Genomic DNA, 23,706 nt, shown 5'->3' with positions numbered 1-23,706 from the left:
TTTCATGTACAGAAACGCTGCTTCGATTGCACACGATGAAGGCATTTCTTGCGACACTTTTCATGTCGTCCGAGGAGCTCATTAACATCCATGCCCTCTGGTCAGACAGATGGGAGGTGCTCTCAACTCCAAATGCAAAATTGCCCAAAAAACAAACTAGGCCATAATATATCTCAAGCTCCATATGGCATGTTTCTGCATCTGCTGCAGGAAAACTCATTTTTACCCCCTTCTAAATAAAAAAAAAAACCTCATTGAATTTTTAATTCCTTCTCCTCCCCCCTTTTTTATTTTATTTTTTTGTACACCCCTTCCACCAGATGTTTGTCGTGACTGTCAGGTGTGTGTGTGTGTGTGTGTGTGTGTGTGTGTGTGTGTGTGTGTGTGTGTGTGTGTGTGTGTGTGTGTGTGTGTGTGTGTGTGTGTGTGTGTGTGTGTGTGTGTGTGTGTGTGTGTGTGTGTGTGTGTGTGTGTGTGTGTGTGTGTGTGTGTGTGTGTGTGTGTGTGTGTGTGTGTGTGTGTGTGTGTCATGTCTGCACCAACTAGGGTTGTTAATGAACCAATCCTGGCTTCTTCAATTTCAGTGTCCCATGAAGGGTTTTCGCACTATTTGAATTAAAGATCATTTAGCTCTGCAGCATGCTCTCAGATAAGCCTGCACACAGAAAAAAAAACAAAAAAACAAGCCAAGTTAATTTGCTTATATAACACTTTAATACAAGCCTGCTCCAAGCACTTTGCATTAGGAGAAGCTATAAAGCTGCCATAAGAATGTTCCCTGTATCAATCTTTACCCAAACTCTATATCAGCTTGGCCCAGTCATCCAGAAACCTCAACAGGGTTTTTTTTTTTTTCTATTGGAGAGAGAAAGATAACGTTTTTTTTTTTGTTTTTTTTTAGCAGCATTTGCAGGGGGGAAAAAAAGTTTCCTCATTTTTATCAGAAGCTGAAATGCAAGTTTGGTTTTGATCGCTGCATGTGGGTGTTGTTTTATTGTCATGCACTGATTTCTGCAGGGGCGTTTAGCTTTTCATTACAGAACTTTTATCCCGAACCATTACCTGTATTTTGTACAACAACTCTATACTTCTTCATTGAATCACAAATAATGACCGTCTCGTTTTTTATTTGTGTTTGTTTATAGACTCTGATTGCGCCATTTTTTGTTTTGTTTACCTGATAGCATGCCAAATTATATTTCCACTGATTAAACTAATCACCAGGTCAAAAGTTTGACGTACACATTTCTAATGACTGTACCCCCATTTAAATCCAGTTTGTTCGAGGCGGTGCTCAAAAAAAAACAAAAAAAACATTCAATGCCAAAAACTTGATTGGTCCCCCTGAGGTGCAATTACACAGTTTTATTAACAACATGGAATCTCCAAAAACATTTTCTTTAAGAAAAAGCTTCTCATTCTGGCTTTATTGCCTCGTGATGAGCAAAGAGATATTACGAGTAGAAGCTGGTGTGAGGAGTTAAAGGTTACACCACGGAAGTTGGAGTACTGCGGTTTGATAATTGGCTGTGAGGTTTTTCTGGCCTCCGTGCACACGGGCTGAATAGATCAGCATGAGCATAAAACCCACTCGAACACTCTCTTCTTCTTGAAGAAACAGTCTGCTGTGAATCATGTGTCATACTTGACTCTTTTTGTTGTTGTTCTTGTTTCGTTTCATTCTTTAAAAAAAAATTAAAAAATCCACCACTTAAGGAGCGTCACACCTACTCCTCTTTGGGTATGAAAGTGTTTTTCAAACGTTAGCATATTGTGTCTTAGTATTTACAGAATGAGTCACTGAAGCTTTGCTGACAAAAACGCTGCCTTTTTAGACATTTAAAGATCTGTTGTTCACATAAGATTCTTAGAGCCTCCTTTTAGAGACCCTTCTTTAAGCAGACCCCCCCACACACACACACACACACACACGCACACACACAGTTTGTGTAAACATGTAGCTCCAACGCAGAACTGTAGATCCTGATGGTTTTTGTTTTTTTTGTGAACACTGATCAATAATAGTCCTGACTTATTTAGTTCTTTCCATCGATCGCTCTTGAGTTTTTTTTCTTGATGTGTGACTGAACCAAACGTTTGTCTCGTTCATTCAACAGCTACCCTGCAGTCTGTGACTTTCTACAACACAATAACTTATTATCTGTCATCCGGGCCCATGAAGCGCAGGATGCTGGGTGAGTGTTGTGGCCTTTCATCTTCTCCCGTCACATTGTCACACGGCGCAGCCATTCAGACCCAGGTATTAAATGAAGAGTCCCCCCCCCCCACACACACACACACACATACACACACCCCCACCCCCACCCCTTCCCCCGGTGCACCCTGGGCTGTGTCGAGCCCGTCTGGAGAACATGTTGAGTGTGTGCTGAACTTTGACAGAAGGCGAGTTCATAAAACTGAACCCAGTTTGGGGAGTTGGCCGTCCAGATGCGATGTGGCAAGTCTGACTTTTTGTGCAGAATTCTTCTTTAAAAGTTCACATTTAGTTTATGTTGTCAACTTTACATTCAAGCACATTCACGTTCTCTGATCTCGTGTTCGTCAGGAACAAGCAGGGATTTCTAGATCTTCAACGGAGGCGTCGCAAAGCTTCTTTGAAGAGATGTTTTTACTTTGAGGGCAGGTGTCTGGATGTCAGGCTGATCAGCCTCTCAGGGAGGTCGAGGGCGGTGGGATGCACAGCGCACCGTTGTTTACCGCTGCACTCCCACAGTGTGGCCACATGGGACAACCTCCCCACGTCTCACATGAGGCTGCTGCTCCGAGCCGCCTTGAACCACACGAGATATAACGTGACAGAGTTTCGTCTCTGTGTTTCTTTTCCTCCTTTTTTTAAAAAAAAATAAAAATCTACAAACACTTGCTGCGAGGTGTGGTGAGTCAGTACTGTTTACTGACAACTCTCGTTTCATTCCAAGCATCCAAACCACCAAACGCAGCACAGTGACATCACAGCAGTTAGATTTGAACGTGGAGTCGGTTCAGCGAGACGACTCTGGAGGGCATGTTTCACCTGCAACAGGGATTTGCTCTCCTGAGGCGGCCTTCCAGTTGCTCCCCTTGCTGATGAATCTGCTCACAAGACAAACAGCCGAAGTAAAAAAAAAAAAAAAAAACGAGGCCACAAAAGCTGTCACTGCTGTTCCAGAGGGGCCGAACACCAATGATTAATGCATGAATGTGATGTTTACTGACGCTTACTCTTGCTCTTTTTTGGATATTTACCAGATACCGCATGTACAGAAAGAGTCAGACCACTGGCTTCCCTTCTCTTATCACCATCTTCTCAGCACCCAACTACCTAGATGTCTACAACAACAAAGGTAAGGAGGAGGAATTATTAATGTTGAATTTAAAGGAAGCAGCAGGATGTGATAAACGTATCTCAGTGTGTGTGCGTGTGTGCATGTCACAACGGGTCTCAATTTGAAATCCCTCACTGGGACACCGATATTAACCACGTTGAGGATTTGAATGTGTAAGTACAAAGGCATGATGAAGGCTGGACTTCATTACGAGGCTGTCGCATCATTTCTATTAAAAACAAGTTTTTGCTGCTTGCTTGACTCTCTGTACTTCGCTCTCTTCTTCTCCTTGTCGTTGTGCACGAGCTCCAGAAGAATACACACATTTAAGTTTGTGTTGGTGGTATTGTGAGAGGAAAACCGATGTGTCTCTGATGTTTAAATAATATTTCATGGCGGCGCTTTAAAGGGCTTTTTAAAAATGCAGTTTTGAAGGGTGCACACGATTTAAAAGATGAACAGAAAAAAGAGAATTTGGCTGCTTTAACACCACTCTAAGCCACTAAAGAGGAGCATTTGCATTTTGGCTTTCACTCGCACGTTATTAATACAATTTCATGTATAAAATGATGAAGAGTGCCTGCAGCCTGTCTTCACGAGGCCACTCTCAAAAAACGAGCTTTATCCTGGATTATTAACAATTATCACCTGTAACCACAGCAAGTGAAACAACACACCATGTGTTCCATGTTCGTACAGTCTTCATGTTTTACAGGTGTCGGTGACGCTGATTTTCGGTCAGGTCAATTCAGGGATGTAGCTGGACAGGAAAATGGCTGGGCGCGGGTTCACTTGGCACCTCGTGGTGCCCTATGCGGCGCTACGTTGCCCACGCAGCAAAATAGGCTTGCCTTTGTGCTGAGTCAGCACTTTTCCCCTGGAGAACAGACAGTATCTGACTTGGCTGTGGGGGCACGTTGTGGATGGAGGGCGGCGATGGGCGAACCACAGGAAATGGAAATGGGAAGGAAAGAGTGATGGTGCTGGTGCGTGCTGTTTTGTAATTCCTCCTCTCATGATGAAATGCCATAACAGAGCTCTGTACTGCAGTGCTGCTGGTGTGAGCGGATTACACAAGGGAGCAATGGCTGTCTTTTTTTTCACCTGTGTTTCCTTGATCTCAGATATTAGGAGGCTTTTGATCCTGTTTTTCTTTTTGGTTTTTTTCTCAGGAGCTGCTTCCATGCCTTGCTTTCTGCACAGTCAGGACAGTTTGGGGGGTGGGGGGGTTGTACCTGATGTGTTTATTATTAGCACCCCATTCGTTCCATGCCAACTAATCTTCCCAGGGCTCACAGTCAACCCAACACATGATACAAACAAACAAGCAAACACAGTGATGTCAAGGGCCTGTCTTTTTTTAGTTTGGCAACCATTTGCCTGGCAAATCATTTGCACCTCTCGAGCTCAATAAGGAACAGTCGAAGTACCTAAAATGACTCCGTCCACACCCTGCTCTGAGCTGGAGCTGGCTGATCGCTGTTGATAAAATGCCTCTGAGAGGGAGCGAGTGTGTTTATCAGAAAGAGAGGGGGGGAAAAAAAATATCCCTCCGTTTGTAAAAACCGACTTCATTGAGGCACAAAGGTGTGTCTTACCAGGAGGGGCGGCAGGTTCTTTATTTCTCCCGTCACGCGCCCGCTGCTTTAAAAATGAAACACACTTTTCTCTTCAGCTTAATGCGTTTGAAGTCAGTTTTTTTGGCTTAAAATACAAATACATCTGCAGAAAGAGAGCTCTTCCCGAGCAAATAAACATCCCTCGAGCTAAAGGTCTTGCCAGAGATTTGATGTTAGGGCTCTTAAAAAGTTGTGGTTATGTAATTGCATGGTTGCCACTTGACTTTATCAATCGTTTACTTTACCAGAAGTATTTTTTCCCCAAAGGGTGCCAGGATTTCATGAATCAGGCACAGCTAACCAAAACCGCCTTATCAGTCCTGTTGATGCACTTCTAATCAGTCATGTGGGTGGGGTTCACTGGGAGAACCAAAAGCCTCTGTAATGGATCGGTCTGCTCTTTGCTTTCTCGCCGGATCTCAGAGCCCACGGAGCGTGTTCTGTGATTGATGGCCAATCGAGCGGGCACATAAATCTAATAGGGGGAGGGAATAGGCATCTGCAGGTCCCATCAATACAGCGCTGGGAGTTGGCCAGATTAACCAATGAAATGTCTCCACATGGGGGGGGAATGTAGAGAGGGGCACTTCCAGTCAGAGAGGAGGCGGCGGCGGAATGAGGAATAAACTCCTCCGCCAGAAGTACATTTGAGTCGTAGCTGAGTCAGGCTAATCAACAAGAACGACTCTCTCCGGGTGAGATAATAAAAAAATAAAGATAAAAACTCTGCCTTTAGATGCCGTCCATCACTCGTTTATCTTCCAAGTCAAACTGTTGGCTTTGCAGTAAGTGTCAGGCGCTGACCAGCTGTCCGTCAGCGCTCTGACCTCTGCACCCCTTCGCTTGACAGTGAAGCTGCGTTAAATGAAAACACAGCAGCAGTGATGTAGCACTTCGGAGCGCTCACAGTCGGGAGAGATGGAGTCGGAGGTGTCGCTGGCAGTTGAACGTTGGATATCGCTCGCGGCTTCGTATTAATGGAACGTTTTCTGCTGCGTCGTTATCGACCGCGCTCCAAAGCCAACGACTGAATCCCAACAACTTGTGGTGCTTGGACTGAATAAATGCTAAATGACACGTCGCTGCCCACCTTTTTGACGCTGATTTTTTTATTACACCCCCGAGACAGCGAAGGACATGGTGGTGAGATCCATCTCACAACTGTTAAACCTTACATAACCATGATAACCTCTCGTTCTCCTCCTCTAGCTTTGTAGTTTGATGACGATGGAGGAACAGGAATGGACTTCTTGAGAGGTAGCTTAAACAATAATGTCAACTTCCCTTTAGAATCCATCTGCTTCATTTTCCAGTCTAACTTGACAACGTTTCCTTTTTTTACATCATGTCCTGCCTCGGTCATGTGCTGATTGGTTGGTGAGTAACCGAGATGTGTGATTTGAAGAGGAGTTAAATGCAGTGGTATGATTGGCTCCTGGCCCTGCCTCTGGAATAAATAGCAGGATGGAAGCTGGGGCAGTGATGACGGCAGCACAGCAGGGATTTCATTTTTTTCCCACCTCTTGTCACAAGTGCCAGCGAGAAGCGTTCCCCCCCGTCTGCAGATGCCCACCCATCTGTTATCACTCTGGTCATTACCGGGCTTTCCTTCACTTTCCTGTAAACAAGAGTCAGTTACAGAACTTTTCAGGCTGCACCACACCAGAAAAATGGACTCTGTTATGTCGTACTGGGAAGGCCCTTCTTCTTCCATAACAACGAGGATCTGAGTCTTAGAAACAAAATACTGGTGAGATGGCCGGTTACGTTTAGATTGAATGATTTATTACTCCAAGTCTTCTTTTTTTTTTTTTCTTTTTTTTTCAACTCCAGGTTCAATCTTTCTCTTCTCAAAACACTTCATATCAAGATGTGTTCAGAACAACTGAGCAAACCGTCCATTTCAGTAGACCACGAGCAGAGGTTAAACGATCCAGAAATTACTTTGTGAACCTTGAAAAAGACTTTTTTAAGATCATAATAATTTCAAGTTGAAAACAACAGTCAGGATGGTTTTAGTCTCAAACTGTTTTTTTTTTTGTTTTTGTTTTTTTATTACAGGTCGCCATCAAAAATGTAATTAGACCGTGAAATCCAGTTGAAAGTTCATGGAAAATACATTAGCGGCCCGTGGGTTAGGATATTTTATAAACCATATTTATACAAAATAGCAAAAACCTTCTACATATTTTCGATTTTAAAAGAATAGCTAGCAAGTTTTTTATTCCTTACTCACATATTTGCAGGCATTAAGTCTTTCTGTTCATTACCCTTAGATGTGGTTTTAAGTGAGTCATAGATTTCTATTGAAATCAAAAAAGACCTGTTAGGGTACTCTGTCATTTGTCACACATGAACAGGTATTTTGTCCTAATGTCATCCTTGAGCGATCATGACAGCCATTCACCACAGTTCTCTGCTTTTTTTTTTTTTTTTTTTTTTTCCCTAAACTGACTCATTACTTTATGAAGCGACCATGAGAAATCGTTCATGCAGTTTTCCACTGTACAAGAACATTCAGTTCCAACCAACCACAAGTCTGACATCTAATGGAAGTCGAGGGCTCTATGAAACGGACAGAGGGAGGTCTAAACACTCAAAATGGAATACTAATCCGCTGGAACTCGATACGAGAGGCCATGGAGACAGACGCAGTCAGCGTTAAGCAACAGGACAGGACAGTGGGAATCTCCCCCCTGATCTCAGAGCAGATTTAACAGTCATCGTTACCGGGGAAACCAGCTCAAGGTACTCCCTTATGAATAATTAATGAGCCTCACAATATCTGTGTTACCGTGGCAGCAGGATTGGCCTCAGCTACCCTGATAGGCAGCACCAGAGCTGCAGAGACATCTAGTGGCTGTCATGCAGCGTTAGATTTAACACAAGACTTTAATACTGATCTCACAGCTGGTCACCTCTAGAGCTGTGCCCTCCTGCTGTATGAGGAATAACTTTGCATAAAATTGTGCGCTCAAACAGGAGTAATGCGTGTTCTTTTCATTAGGGCAACAAAATGCTGCTCCTGTAAGTCCATATCTGCAGGTTAAATGCCACATCCACCCCACCGCCCACCCCATCCCAAAAAAAGAAAGAAAGAAAGTGGGCCTTGATCTGCTCGTACCTAGAGCACGATCATCGTGTTTTGTTTTGTACGGGGGAGGTTGTCGGGTGTCTGTTCCTTTAAAGGGAATCCGAATTGAAGGAGCGACGGCGGGGGAGCTGACCTTCTCCCCCGCTCTGCCTTTTTTCCCTCCGGGCCTCCATGGCTGCATTCAATCAAGTGCCTCGACCATGTTTATGCAGTATGTGATGTTTATGCAAAGGCTGCCCACGCGTGCGACTGCTTTCATGCTCACACACACACACACACACACACCAACACACACGCATAAACACCCCCGGCCCCGTCTGAGCGGAGTGTGTCAGAGCAAGGCTGGGATTTACTTATTGGATTGGGTTGTACTGTTTTGTGCTGATATCGATAACAATGCCACAGTAATTATAAAGTGTACAGATTCTCATCTGTTAGTTCAGAGAATATGCGGGAGCACATGTGCAACTTTGGATTTAATAGTGATGGCAGCATTATTTCATGTTTTGCAATACTTGAGGGAACAAATTGATTGCATAGTTACTGCACTATATACATTAACATGCCTCATTGATTGCGCGCGCACACACACACACACACACTGAGGCAAACCCCGGCCTAGCAGGATGTTGTCTGACCCCATTCGTGTTGCGACTGAGGTTACAGCTGCTTGGGATGCCAGGTTTGATGACTTGCTATTCCTGACCCCCGAGAGAGGCCGAGGCAGGAAAGTCTCCCCATGGTGACCCAGCCCAGGTGTCCGCTTTCCCCAGATCTGGGCCACCAGTCTGGGCCGGCTTATGAAAGAGAGAGGGCGTCTATATGCAGCAGGGATATATTTATGTCTGGCAGCTCTCGTGTATTCTTCAGCACCCACACTGTCTCTTAATCATGGGAGAGGTCACGTGGTGCGTTCTGTTGTCAGTGATTGGAGGTGGTTTCTATGTCAGTGTCACACAGATACCATTGTGAAGATAAGACATTGAAAGAAAACTTAATAAAGTACAGACACAAATACTCTGAATGCCTCCTTAGAATGGACATGGCTTCCACATGTTTTTTCTACTGCTACGTAGTCAGTTGAATGACAAGTTTGTTATTCCCCATCTCCTCTCCTATATGCACAAGGACACGAGCTGCTGAACTCTCCTCCTTTGAGTTCGTAATGTAAAAGCTTAAATAATACAAAGAGGGTTATATCGCAGACTATTTCATGGATTTCTGTAGTTTTGTTGTCATCCTGAGGGGTCGGGAGGATGATAAGAGGACACTAAGAAATGCTAATCGCTGCTTGCTAGTTTGTTGCAGTCTTTATGCTAATTTGACAAGCTAAGCTAAGTGGCAAAATGTTTGTACCTGGTGTGTTGTTTATTATTGGGGGCGGAGGGGGTGAAAATCAGTGGCCCTAATCTCTTCTCTTCATTATGAGATATTTTTAGCATTAAAATGGCTATCCCCCCCTTTTCAAGAAATGTAACATATTCATGTACTCGAGTGCAGTGAGTGATAGTTCACATACATGATTTGTTAAAGAGGTCATACACCGGACTGTTTGATAGATTCTTGCTTGTTTTGTCAACACAAGGAGCCAAGGGACATTAAAGAAGGTCAACAGTAGCAAGTCTTTTTGCTAAGCTAACTGGCTTCTTATTTAGCACACACAAATCAAAGTGATATCTCATCTTAGTTGGTGAGAAAGCAAAAAAGAAAAAAAGGCCACTTCTCACTATTTCTAGCTAATAACCTGAAGCCTTCTTGTGGTTATACAACATAAATATTGATATTTTCCATCCAAAAGCAACACTTTGATGACGATGTCGTCAAGCAGTTGTCTCTCTTGGTTTCATTCTGACCACCACAAAATGATCCTGCTCCAGAGTCCATAGCTGTCATTACCTTAGCTTCCTGTCTCTGGCTCCTCTCTCCGTCCCTCCTCACCAGAAATTGATGGTTTTCTGTTAACTAATGAAAATTGCCCGGCCGCATGGATCCCAAATGCTGAGCCATGTGTTTCTGTGATGACAGACATGTTTCACCCTGTGGGGGCGGTAATCAATACGCAGAGGAAATGTTCCGGAGAGGGGAAAAGGGACATTGATTATTTTTTTTCTCCCCCTACCAAACCCTAGCTACCTTCATTTAGATACTTGTGCAGTTTGTAGAGCAGTTTGCAAATCCTCCTATTTATTATCCGTCCTGTCGGAGGGAAAGATTGACAGATTCTGTTGTTAATACATCATCCTGTGCAGGTAGTTTTGCCAGATCCTCTATTCACTGTCAGGAAGCAGAGGTTGACTGACAGTGTCTGACAAAATGTTGTGTTCAATCCAGAGTACAGTTCAGTAGAGGTGTTTTGGCTTTTTGTATTTTTTGCTGTGTTTTGGACAAATTAGAAGTCTGAAGTGTTTTACAGCCAATTGGAGATCTGAAACAACTGCCAATTTTTTACTCACACGTCTGCACAACACCTGCAGCTAATGAATCATTAACCAGGGAAGGCAGACAACAAGAAGAGCCAGAAACTTCACATTAGAAAAACGTTTTTGGTTAATCCATTGCGAAGTGTTAGATTTCAAAAAGCAGTTAAAGTGTAAAAAGTATTTAGTTCTCTTTTTTTTCATGTTTGTAATGTTAGAGTTTGGGTTAGGTTTTCTGGCACCTCACGCTAAGTACTCTGTGGTCTCTCTCCATCTGGCTGATAGCTTGATGGGCTGCTGAAGCCACATAGTACTCCTGAGTGGTGGTTGGGAACAGGATGGGGGCTGTAATGGACCTGGACCTTAATGAGGATCTGATGTTTTATCTCGTCTGATCATAGTTAGATTGTCATGTGCAATCTGAAACTTTTCAGGAGGAAAATAGGGATGTCTGTTTTTTTTTTTGTTGTTTTTTTTAATATACATATACTTAGCACAGGTAGCCATTTGCAGATAGTCTGAACACAATCAAATAGCTGCATTGTAGTTTATATTTACATTGGTCGACATTTTCAAGCTGTGATACAACATGATTTTCTTGCACATTAAAGCAGAAGAAGTAGAATTGTTTTGAGTTTTTTTGAGCGGATTGTGAATGTTGACGAACTGAAAAAACTGAAAGTGGTTTACAAGATGTTTGACCATAATTCATCCGGTGTGTCCAGAGACCCGAGCGAAAGCAAATCATATTATCATACCGTACACATTTGGACATATTTTAACATCCACCTGCTTCCCTGTCTTGTTCTCTCTCTCCCCCCCCCCCCCCCCCCCCCCCCCCCCCCCCCCCACAGCGGCAGTGCTGAAGTACGAGAACAACGTGATGAACATCCGACAGTTCAACTGCTCACCTCACCCTTACTGGCTGCCTAACTTCATGGACGTTTTCACCTGGTCACTGCCCTTTGTCGGAGAGAAGGGTGAGCATGTATACACGCACAGAAACAACGGGCAGGCAGTGAGTGCAAACAGTTTAACCAGATGTTTGCTCTAATAAGTTTTAAGAACGCTGAGTTTCCAGAGTTAGCCCTAAAATTTCCCAGTTATGAACACAGATAAATGTCATCAGTCATAGTTCATATTTACAATACTTACAACACGTGATTTATCAACTAATAACCTGCAAACATGCAAGGATACATTTCAACATGCTGGAGGGTCTATTTTCTGAAGTTGGCATTATCTTGAGATTATCCAGGCATTTGGTTGAGTTGAGTTCAGTGACCCTCCCCCCCCCTCCTGTTATAACTGTGACACATCTGTGTCAGTAAATCACACACAGCTATGACTGACGCACTCAGTCCCGGAAGCCCATCTTGGGTGTGACCCTACGACACGGGCCGTTACCTCACAATGTTGCAAGGTGAATGACGGACACAGTTTACTGGAGGTGCAGGGAGGTCACTCGAGTGCATTCTTGTTACTCCAACCAGCACGACATGACATAGGAAAGCTTGCCACATTCAATACTTATACTGTATAATATTTGAATTTAAAAAAGAAAACATCTATATTCCTGTTTCTTCATAGTGACTGAAATGCTCGTGAATGTTTTGAGCATCTGCTCCAACGACGAGCTGACGACTGACGAGGAGCTGGACGGTAAGCAAACCATTCAACACAGTCCTCCCTGCAGTGCAGTGTGCGTCCACTAGAGGGAGACCTCTGCTGATGGGACTACCACATAAACACTCTATGTTTAATGTGATGCACATGCGGTATATTCTATGTGGGTTTTTTTTTTTTTTTTTAAATGGCATAGCTGCTCTGCCAATAATAAACATTTTGATTCTTCGACATATTCATCCAGAATCTGTTTACACTTGACAAATCTGAATCGATTCTTCAATTCTTTGAAGCTTGAAAATACTTCATATTTAGTATGTTGTATTACTAGATGGCTCTGTAGTGCTCGTCCTCTGGGGCTTAAACTGCTGCTGGTCAGACATAATTTATGCCTTCTCTTATCATATGACCGTAGAAAGTTCAAGTCGTCTGTGTGAACCGGGTCACAGTGTATCTACGATGAGATGACCAGTTTCCCCTCTGCTTTCCCGACCCCTTTTTGACAAACAGGAAATGATCTCATCGCAACCCCCCCCCCTCCCCGACCTCGCCTGCTTCTGTCTTTGTGTTTACTGACGCACATTTTTAATCTGTAAACAGCACCCAAGGGTGGAGTGTCAGGATATCACCAGATTCTAACAGGTTTTTTTTTTGTAAACATAAACACTTCTGAAACATAGAAGACATCGAGGAATCTGCACAAGTTGTGTAAAAAAAAAAAAAGGACAAGAAAAGTAAAACGGACATTTTAATTGGACTAGTTTTGAAAGAATAAGCCGTCTTATGTGTGCAGAAGGAATTCAATTTATTCATCATACAAACGGTAACTATTCAATCTAAATATGAAGGAGTGGTAAATCCTAAAAAAAATACGATCAGGGTAAGAAATGATTTTCATAGTTGTGAGTAAATAAAAGTTCAACAACAAAGCATCCCAGCTAAAATAATAAAATGTCATTTTTGTGTCACATAAGCACTTTTTTAAGTACATGTCAGTGAGATAATAAGATGTTATACTAAATACAAACTTGTACTAAAAGGGTTGCTGGTGGCTGGGTGGTCTGGGCGCGCCCCATGTGCAGAGGCTTTAGTCCCACAGGCTTAGGGCCCCACGTATGGCTCTTTTCCCGCATGTCGTTCCCCACTCTCTCTGTCCCTGGTTCCCGCCGTCATATTTCTACAATAACGACAGAAAAAAGCACCAAAAATAAATGTTTAAACTTTTACTTGTAATGTGTCAGACAGCCATCTGAGATTTACCTGCTAGGTGTTGATTTCAGACCCTGATTTTCTACTTCAAAAAATAAAACTTGAATTTAATTCACATTGATCATATTGAAATCCTCCACTGTTCATTTCCTCATATAATCTATCATCCTCTAACATCTCTTCATTCTGCACCCACTCTGATCGTGTTCACCATTATTTGCCTCATTCTAACGTTTCTGTTTCCTTCTGAGCTCATTTCTTCTGTATTTTTCCTTCATCTTCCTCACTCATCCTCTCATCATTCATAATCCTTTTTGGTTGCCTTTCTCTGTATCTGCTGTTGTTTCCATGGTTTCCAATTTCTGTGATGTTGATATTTCCAACCTCAAAGTCAAGCAGAAATTCAAATTCACAGATTCCGTGTGCCTGATCTTCTTTCTCTCACTCGTGTCGTGATGTCCTCACTACCTTGGTTTGTCTCATCTAATTACATTTTTTTTTTGTGTGTGTCTGTTTTCCAGAGTTTTGTGTTCAGGGCATCGCTTTTCTTTTCACTTGTTGTGCTCTCTCGCTTCTTACTTCACTGTCCGCCTCCTTTCTGCCGCCTCCTGTTTCATTCTACAGCCATCCACTCATCTCTCTTTTCGTTTCTTTTGTCTTCTCTTCTGGGGGTGTTACATGAGAAGGACAGCTAATATATCCCCCCAAAAAAGGTACACATAATAGACGCACGGGTGTGCACAGGTAGATAGATGTGCTTGCTTTCTGGGTTATCCACTAACGTCACTGTTTAACACTCTTTCTAACAATACTAATGAGTCTTTTAGAAAGTCGTGTTATCTGTAAACTTAAAGGTTGGATTTATTTATTGACTGTCATACTCATTGTTTTGAGGTATTCCCTGCACACATTAAAGGAGAAGTGCTTTGGCAGGAGACAACATCCTGTACTAAATGTATTTGAAAGTACTGATGGTGTACTCAACTGAGAAAAAGATAGGAAGTCTTCAACTTGACATCAGACTGTCAGCTCCTCCCTCTCCCCAGCCACACATCAGCTTCATTTCCATCCTTCATACTCACACATTTTCCAAGCCGGCTCCCTCGGGCCCTGAAAGCGTTATCCCGCCCCCCTTTCAAACATACAGTTTTGTTTTCCAGTCCTGGAAAAATCCTGCTAAATTTGTGCAACCAAACACAGCAGAGGAAAACACGTATCGTGTGCTCATAGAACGTGCTGATGCGGATGAGTTTGGCCACTTACAGATGATGTAACATGGTTTTAAAGGTGCATGTGAAAAAAAAAAAAAAAAAAAGTATGTAGGAGTTAAAGGGACTTACCTGCTGGTTCACTACAGAGAGGGCAGCACGAGTGCACTGAATACCTAAGAGTTGCTGAGTTGTCGTGACCTGTGGGTGGATTGAACATGATTTTAGTCTGATCTGAAATTCAGGCCTCAATAACCACATTGTGTTTGCATTGTGTTGGTCTGATGCACCACCGGATACAACTAATAGTCCAAGAGACCGGCCCCGTCTCAGCACTTTCTTTAAAAGTGAATGAGAAGGCATGTAGTGATCACAACACACACACACACAGAACACTCAGCAGTCCTGTTTGCACCTCTACAGGACAACATCAAGTATACCTAAGTCACATTTGTATGACTGTGTCCAACTTGTGACCCCTTCCAGGTGCCACGGCTTCTGCCCGTAAGGAAGTCATTCGCAACAAGATCCGTGCCATTGGCAAGATGGCCAGAGTATTTTCTGTCCTCAGGTACGCAAACATGGAGAATAACTCAAAGGATGTGTTCGTTTTTGTGTGATACCCTGCTGAAACCAGCTTCTTGTTTCATTCGAAAGAACTGCTCAAAGACAATCGCGCGAAACGAGAAGCTTGTGTTTTGTTTTTTTTGTTTGTTTTTTTGTTTTTATTCCGTAGGTAATGGATTGTCCAAAACGCGCATGACTTCTAAGTTTAAAATCGCGTGTTGTCCTTTCAGAGAGGAGAGTGAGAGCGTGTTGACGCTGAAGGGACTGACCCCGACAGGCATGCTACCAAGCGGAGTGCTGTCCGGTGGCAAAGAGAAGCTGCAGAATGGTAAGTCTATCACAGAGTGCTCCACCCCCCATCCCCACCCCCCCCCCCCCCCCCCCACCCCACCCCCCTCTATAGGCCCCCAGAACCAGAGTCTCACACACATAAATCCCCCTTACACAGCGAAAGCCTGCGTGAAGTGCTAGCTCAGTGTGAAGAAGACACTGTACACAGACCCCCCCCCCCCCCCTCCTCACGGAGGATCCTGGAGGTTAAAAGTGCTGCCTCACACGTGAACTCCTGAGTGTAGTTAAATATTTTTGGCAGCTTCAGTCAGTCAGTATCCCTTTGGTGAGCTTCTCCTAAATCATAACAGCTGCTCTAGGAAGCCTCTTTCAACTCTAATGTGTGTCACTGTAGTATTTTCCACCGGATAAATGACTAGTTATATTTCCTACACACGTCTCCCTTTCTAGACAATATCCGATTTTTCTTTGCCCCTCGTCTCCTTGAATGTCTCCCTCCCGATGTCTCGCATTAATACCCTGTCTCCCCATCCCCGTCTCTTCCTGTATTCCACTGGTTTTATCTCAAATATTACCTGTATCTTTTCTTTCTCCTTTCTCCCTAGAAACTGCAGGTATAATCGGTTGTGCAAGTATTCTGTTGTGTTCTTTTTTTTTTTTTTCTTTCTTTTTCCTTTTTTCATTTTTGTGAGACCAGTTTAGAGTTCAGTTCACCCTCCTCTGTTGAATTCCAAACACTCCCTAAAATAAGTCTGACAAGCTGCCGCAAACAGGATGTTAAGACTTTTTCTGGAAACGCCTTCACAAACAATCTCAATTTTACTCGGACTCTTGAAAGAAAAATGGCCGCTTTTGCCGTCCATTTCGTGCGCCAGCTGTTAGTCTCAGCAGTGCTCTGTCGGGATAGAGACAGGGCCCTCTGTGATTCAAAGGATGAATTGGAATTGACACAACCAGCTGTGAATAAAAGGGCCATAGCTGCAGTCTGCCCTTTCATTCACAAAGTGAAGCAGAAATCCAGACAACTTCCCTCTCCTCTCACAATACCAGCTAGCATGAAGCTAAGAACCAGCGTTCAGATCGCCCCTCTTTGACTCTGAAGCAGGCACACGTATCATTTGTTCAATGCTTAAGCTTAAATGTGAGTGTGAACATGATATCATGTCTTCCAGAATACAAGAAGTCATTAAGTCAGCAGGTTGCCTTGATATCGTCTTTTCGAAAAGATATAACTACCTCGAGTGTAGCTACGTCTGCTGCTGCCCGTGCCAGACTAAGTTAAGCTAAAGCAACAAAACCACACCAAGAGTGTTTTTACTGACATAACAGACAGAACAGCAGGTGACAGGAGCGGTCACATATAAGAGACCTGTGCTCGCGTTCTGCACATCTTTGTTTTCTTGACCTTCTTCTCGAAGAGAATTAAATAAAGTGGAGCTAAATAAATGTAACAAGACAGTTCATAATTTTAACAGCCAGGAGTGCATGAAGAAAGAAAGACACCCGGCACCTTTCCTCGACTGGATCACATCCAGTGTAGAGTAGAGACAGTGAAGCCATGTTGGGCAGAGCTGATAGGAAAAAGAGGAGGTCAGTGGAAGTAGAGGGATGTTCAGAGATTCCTGCTGCGACATTGGTAGAATCAGCTCGTGCTCCGCCTTTACGCAGACGACACAGTGCTTCTACTACAATGTCGACTCCCATCAAGCCATTCTGTTTTCCAGTGGGTTACTTTTGTACCTTTTTTTTTTTTTTTTTTCTTTCAACCTCTCCAACATCATCATGACGGTGTGCTGCGTAGTCTGTAGTACTGTTCAGCTGTTTCTCTGCCATCACCCCTCTGCCTCATCCCTGTCTTTGTGTATAGAGCTGATTTTACACACGTGTACTCTATGTTGACTTGTGTTTTTTTTTTTTTTTTGAACTCAACGATGACTGTAAAAAAAAAAAAAACTAAAAAAAAAAAAACTTGGTAAGTGGTTCAAACCAAAGGTGTCTTCCCGCCCCTCACACTTCACAAACGTAAGCCAGCTCTTTTGATATTTCATATCAAAAGACGTTCACTCTGCAGTTCCAGATGCTGCTTCATGCTGCGCACCACACACCTGTAACGCTGCTCCATGTGTCCAACGCGCTTCGATTTTCGACATTAACACCTGAGCAATGAAAGCAGTCACTTTCAACGTTTCCCTGTTCTCCATTCTTTCGACTCCCCTCCCTTCCATGTATGTGTGTCGTTGTGTAAACGACAGCGCTGATATATTCCCAGCTTTATCTGCTGTCGCCGTCGGTCCCCGCAGTCTTCATTATTTCAATCACCACCGCACTGATTCCTTGTCAGATGTTTTACCTCAAAGATGCAGTCCTTGCCCCATGAGGTCGCTCACTGCCACAAACGTTTGTCGCCTTCCCTTTTACAGATCTGGAACTCATCAAAAAGCTAAGGCTCATCCCTCTTCCTCTTCTTGTCCCTTTCTTTGCTAACATCCATGTGTCTTTGATCATAAAATGTGGAGTTGAAGTTAACCTTTGTTGTCAGCATTGGCTGTCTTTGCTGCTCATTGACTTTGTTCCTGGGACAAATTGAACTCCTCTGCTCACTTCTCTCATTCGTTTTGCAACCCCCCTCTTCTTCTCTTCAGCTACTATTGAAGCTATTGAGGCTGACGAAGGTAAATGGGTCTGGCTGCCCTCTTCTGTTGCTTTTCATGGCAATAGACAAAAGGGGGTCGGCTGGGTTTGTTTTTTTTTTGTTTTTTTTATTCTCATCCATCTCGCTGGTGCTTGAATAGAGTGTGTTGGGTGTTTGGGCTAACAAACTGTGGTATAGTATTAATGGAGACAACAACAAAAAAGAAGTAAGTAATTAGGAAATCCTGTGGTCACACAAGTTTTAAAGGGGAAGGGATTTCATAGCACAGATTTCAAAATCACAGAGAGCAGACTGTGATTTAGAGTGAGCGCAAAGCAAATCCTTCAAGACATTCTCCTGGAAGACTGCAGCTTATTGCAAGCTTAGAAAAGAAAAAAACACTTTAAAGAATATTTGAGCTTCATTCAGTGCTTGCATATAGTTTAAAAAAAAAAAAAGTTGTGAGACACGTAGAAAAATCTGTATTCCTGCTTTCTCATGAAAAGTCATCAGGAGGCGTATATACATGGCCATCCTCAGGTCATCTGGTAGATACATCGAGATCTATTGAGGTCATTCAGAAACAGTGGCATGTAAATATGCTCATGCACGTCTGTATCGGCCTCAGAAATCCCACATAGGCGGAGCTACAGTAACCAGAGTGTCACAGGCCTCGGGAGACGGCGATGTTTGGTCAAAGTCACAGAGTTGGTCGCCCTTGCTCTGCCCTCACACAATCCAGTGAAATCTTGCTATGAAAGATAAAAATGGCATTTCCCCTTTGAAACGGCTGAAGCAGTTGTGCATTGTTGTTGCTGTTGCGTAAATAAAACAATAACACAGCTTTCTTTTAGAGTTGAATCCAAATTAGAAGAGAGAGAAATGCTCCACAGGAGGCTTTGAAATCCAAATCGGAGTCTCCCTAAAACCTTTTTTCTTTTTTTGTTTTCTTTTTTTTTTCTTTGGCGCAAGAACAACCTCAACTGCGAGCTAAATAGTAGTCTGCCAGCTGCTATTTACGTTGGAATTGTGCAGTACTTCCTCTTTAGCCCCACAGAGGACAGTCCGTTGTAGTGTCGAGACACTTCTCTGCTTCTCTCTCCATGTGGATCCTCTGTGGCCCTGCTGTGTCGTGTTCTTTCCTGTGAGCTGCTAATAACCTGTGTCTGACCTGTGCTATGCAGCAACACAACTACGCTACCCATCACGCCCCACTCCACACTCCCCAAATTGTCCTGGGGGGGGGGGGGGGGGGGGGGGAAGGAAAAAAAAAACTGATGCCCCCTTCGCTCATTTAGTAAAGGGTCATCTTCTTTGCAATCATAGTTGATATCCCCATTAAGACCGGCCCGGCCTTTATGAACGGTGGAGGTGACAACGGTTCAACTTTGCACAGTTCAAAATGGCCTGAAATGAATTCAGATCAAGCTGGGGGGAAAAAATCAAGACCTCTAATTGAATCGAAAACATAATGTTCAGGTTGGAAGAAAAAAAAAAAAAAAAAAAAGGTGCCATTGTATCAGATCAGCCTGATTTCCTTCATTTCAAGGTATTTGAATAAAGCAGCTGTTCCTCCAGTCTGAATGTCATCGTGGCCTCCACCCCTCATAACCTCCAGTCAACCCTTAATTGCTGCATGCTCCAAGCAGACTAAACAAGTCGTTAGCACCCCAAGTACCTCTGTAGTGTCTTTGTACGTGAGCTCAGTCTCAAACGTGGTCCTCTTCTGTGGAAGTGAATGTCTCAGTGGGCTCCTCTCCAGTGTTTCAGTGTTTTCTGTCCCCTCGTTCTTCTTTGGTCTCTTTGATCGCTCTTCCTTCTCCCCCTTTTGTTGTTTTTGCTTTTTTTTTTTTTTTTTTTTAAATGTTCTTTTTCTTATCTGTGACGTGACGGGACGATCTGGATTTCCGGGGTCTTCAGACGTTCATGAACGTGGCTGCGTAGAAAAAAACATAACCATTTTATTTTGAGTGCATACAAATCGGACAATAAAAAATGGCCGAGATGGTCCAGCATCATAGACGGATGCCAGCAGATGTGATTACTGACGGACTGATCGCTCCGTGAAAACCTGTTGACCCTGATGTTCAGACGTCCCCACTTTAGATTTAGAAGGATTATTTCATCCTTTGTCTGTGCAGTTATATCATTTTACAAAGTCGACAAATGGTGTTAATGTGTTGCCATTTCATATAAAGTAGTTGTATTCTTTTATATCTATCGTTTATCTGTTAATGTATGACTAAACTTTGAATTGATCCATGTGTAAAAACACAAAATCAAACGTACCATTACAGACAGACTGTTAGGGGACATTATACATTTTAGGTTTCAGTTCATGTTGGGAAGTAGGCTGTGTTGTTTAGTTAGCATGGTTTAGCTAACATATTCTATTGACTTAAATGAACTCCACTCAGTATCACAGATCTGTATTTCAGTCGTGTCATTAGTGTACTGGTTTAACAAACATAATTCATTGTGAAGTCATGAGATGTTAGCAGGAAGTTGATTACCTCCGACACATGTAAGCTAGCTGTTTGAGCACACGTTCACTATTTGAGGCCAGGCAAGCTGACTCATCGAACTCCATGTTTGAGAGCAATGAAGTATTCAATTCTTCTACAACTATATCTTTAGGGATCTACATCACACAGGAATCAGTAGTGTCAGCGCCCTCTGCAGTTACACTTCATGGATTTCCTTCCAATAAATTAGCTACAAGTACCTCAGATGCAGTTGTTCCATTCTTGTTTCCTCAGAAAAACAAACGAAAGATAACGACGTCTGGTGATGTGTGTGCTGAGTGTGAGAAAGTGTGACCCCATTCTTTGAATCATTTCATCCTGTCCCTGTAATATCAAACCTTATTTCTCTCCCCTTTCCTCCCTCCCCCCCTCCCCCTTTTTTTTATTTTTTTCTTGCACCAACAGCCATCAAAGGCTTCTCGCCCCAGCACAAGATCACCAGCTTTGCGGAAGCAAAGGGTCTGGACCGCATCAACGAGAGGATGCCGCCGCGGCGAGATGCCCTGCCCTCCGACGCCAGCCTGAACTCGCTCAACAAGGCGCTGTCCTCGGAGACCAACGGCACGGACGCCAAGGGAAGCACCAGCAGTGGCAGCAACATCCAGTGAAGGCCAGCAGCATGACGCTAGCTTGGCCGATGGGGCCAACCCGCCCCCAGCCTCATTGCGGCCCGCCAACACAGAAAAGGGGCAAAGGGTGAAGGAGTGTTAAGAGAGCGGAGGAGGAGAGGCATCTACGGCTCACACTGGGGGGGGACATCTCACTTGCTAGTCTTTGGATATGCCTTCAAAATATTAGTTCATAGTCAAATCTGCTAAGTTATTGCCGGTTCACATTTCTGATTGGTCAGGCCTTTGTTGTGCTTGATTGTCCACCACACTGCAGTATGTCAGAGAGAGAGAGAGAGAGAGAGAGGGACAGAGAGATCTTAAAGCTGACTTCTTTAATTTTATTTCTTGAACGACCCTTGCTCATTTACACCAAAACGGAAAGTCGTGTAACTTCTTACTAACTATTGTACGTTTACAAAAATACAGCACTAAAAGGACAGAACATGAGATAATGTTTTTAACATATAAGGGTGTACAAACTAAATAAGGACTATTTATTGATAACTTTGTTTTGCTACTCTTTTAAAATAGCTCTGAAAATTAATTAGGCAGTCTTAAAAAGAATGTTGCAATGTTGTCGAAATGCCAAATAATGGAACGTTTTATGGTTTTGTACATATTATGCTTACCTCAGGTTCTTTTGGTGTGTGCTTTGACCTGAATTTTCTGTATAATGGCTAAATAACTCCGTAATGAATACCTATTTTCTTGAGTTTCATAACTGGAATTTACATTTACCTATCTATCATTTGCAAATATGTTTATTTTTTGTCTCTTTTGGAAGGGAAGGGGGGGGGGTAGATTTATCGTGGCTTGCTGGAATTGAGTGTTAATTTTTCTCTTTATAAGTATTGCGAACAAAGTAAAAATAGAGAACCTATATTGTGTAAAAAAAAGAATACAATAAACTTCAAGTGTCTGCCTATGCATGTTTTATAAAAATCAAACAAAGGAAATGGAAAATCTGAATACCTTGGCTGTGGAGGCCTGTTTTGAAATATATTGCGCTTTAGTGAACATATACTGGATATATCTGCATAGTTTCAATTCAAACCATGATGCTCTATGCCTTCAACTTCTTTTGTAATTGAAGCATTTAATGATCTACAATGGATGAGAAATCATATTTTTAACCTGCGCTTGTCAGTGCACACAGTCCAATGAAGCATGTTTGACAATTCTTGTGAGGTGTGTGGTTACATGTGTAACTCAAAAATGCATGATTAGCTGTTTGTGTCATATAACAGGTAAAATCAGTTTTGTTCTGTTTTGTAAATGTGCCACAGAAAGTGTAATTTGATTCTTAATACTATTATTATTTGGAACTCTGCTTTGTATATCAGTTACAGGTTTGATACTGCTCAATACTTTAAGATGAAACAACAAAAAAAATACTTTGATCTTTTTTAAGAACTGCTTAAGTGCCCAAGTAATTCATTACACGACATGAAGCCTTGCTTTTGTAATTTAACTTCAAAACTGTTGGCAGATGAGGCATGCACTTGCAACTATGAAAAAGTATTTTATATAACTGTTCAATAAAAATGTGCATGAATTTCAACTTGAAATGAAGCCGCTTCTCCCGTATGTGTGTGTTTGCGTGTGTGACTCGGGCTGTCTCACAGTCCTCCACCGATGAATATGCAACCATGTAAAATAAAATCTAATACATAATACACATAGTCCTTCGGGCGTTTCTTGCATTCAGAGTGATAAAGCTGTATCGGAGAGCTACGTGATGTTTTCCAACAAGGTTACAGGAAACACTTTCATCCATAATTCTTACTTGCAGGAATTTCTTACCTAAACACACTTCAGAGTTCAACACAGGTTTTCAGAGTTGTCTTCCTTACTCTGCTTTTTAGTACATCTCCAGTAAATTAGTGTGTTTCTTATGTGTACGGATCCACGGCTCAGGATTTTGGCAACACCTGGTCATAATGTAGATAGGAAAGTACTCCTTGGCAATTTCTTCGCAAAGGTGTTTCCTCTTTACGAACATTAGTGACTTGTTTGATTAAACCACGAAGGTGAGGCCAAGATTTTTGCCGTACAGTGGCTTCCTTCCTTGTGATACACATGATTGTGTATAAAAAGTGTTTTTACTTTAGCTCAAATTTAATTGGTTTAAGCGCCAGTGAAGTTATTTACTCTCAAAACAAATCAATAAACCTCTCGTTTTATTGTTTTATTGTTTTTTATGTTTTCTCGTCACTGGTTTCTTAAAGCGTCTTTCTTTGCTCTCTTCAGCCCAAACACAATGCTCAAACCAAAGGAAGTAAACTCTGACATCCTGTTTTTTCGGGAGGGCCAAAAAACAGGAGCTTGATTTTGTAGTCTCTGAGGGACATTATGAAGACTAAGTGAGTTGGATGTAAAATAGAAAAACAAATCCACAATAAGAGTACGGGTTCAACTGCAAAAAAAAAAAAACATCTTGTTGTGCATTTAGTAATATCAATTGAAGGGCAAATATGATCAGTTTATCCAGATATCACGGGAATTAAAACTATCAATTCACCTGAAGAGTTGACAGATTTACAAATAGATTTAGCTTTTGGTTTATGTAGCCTTAATAGTC

General features: G+C 42.6%; 1 protein-coding gene across 2 annotated transcripts in view; it reads left to right on the top strand.

Moving 5' to 3' along the window:
* The window catches only part of LOC306841203 (protein phosphatase 3 catalytic subunit alpha), a 61,504-nt gene extending 38,807 nt beyond the window's left edge, over nt 1–22,697 (top strand). Inside the window, exons 7-14 of one of the 2 annotated variants that reach the window (XM_079370925.1) lie at nt 2,118–2,195; nt 3,250–3,344; nt 11,311–11,436; nt 12,047–12,118; nt 14,986–15,070; nt 15,297–15,394; nt 18,000–18,029; nt 20,920–22,697. In XM_079370925.1, the coding sequence (XP_079227051.1) occupies nt 2,118–2,195; nt 3,250–3,344; nt 11,311–11,436; nt 12,047–12,118; nt 14,986–15,070; nt 15,297–15,394; nt 18,000–18,029; nt 20,920–21,122 (787 nt within the window). In that variant the 3' untranslated portion in view covers nt 21,123–22,697. The remainder of the gene's footprint in view (nt 1–2,117; nt 2,196–3,249; nt 3,345–11,310; nt 11,437–12,046; nt 12,119–14,985; nt 15,071–15,296; nt 15,395–17,999; nt 18,030–20,919) is intronic. The other variant, XM_079370926.1, reaches the window with a different exon arrangement.
* Nucleotides 22,698–23,706: the final 1,009 nt, after the last annotated feature.

This window comes from Symphodus melops (genome assembly GCF_947650265.1).
Source record: "Symphodus melops genome assembly, chromosome: 20".
Taxonomy (NCBI): Eukaryota; Metazoa; Chordata; class Actinopteri; order Labriformes; family Labridae; genus Symphodus; species Symphodus melops.
Note: the sequence above shows the minus strand (reverse complement) of the source record. Positions and strands in the feature narration are given on the sequence as shown.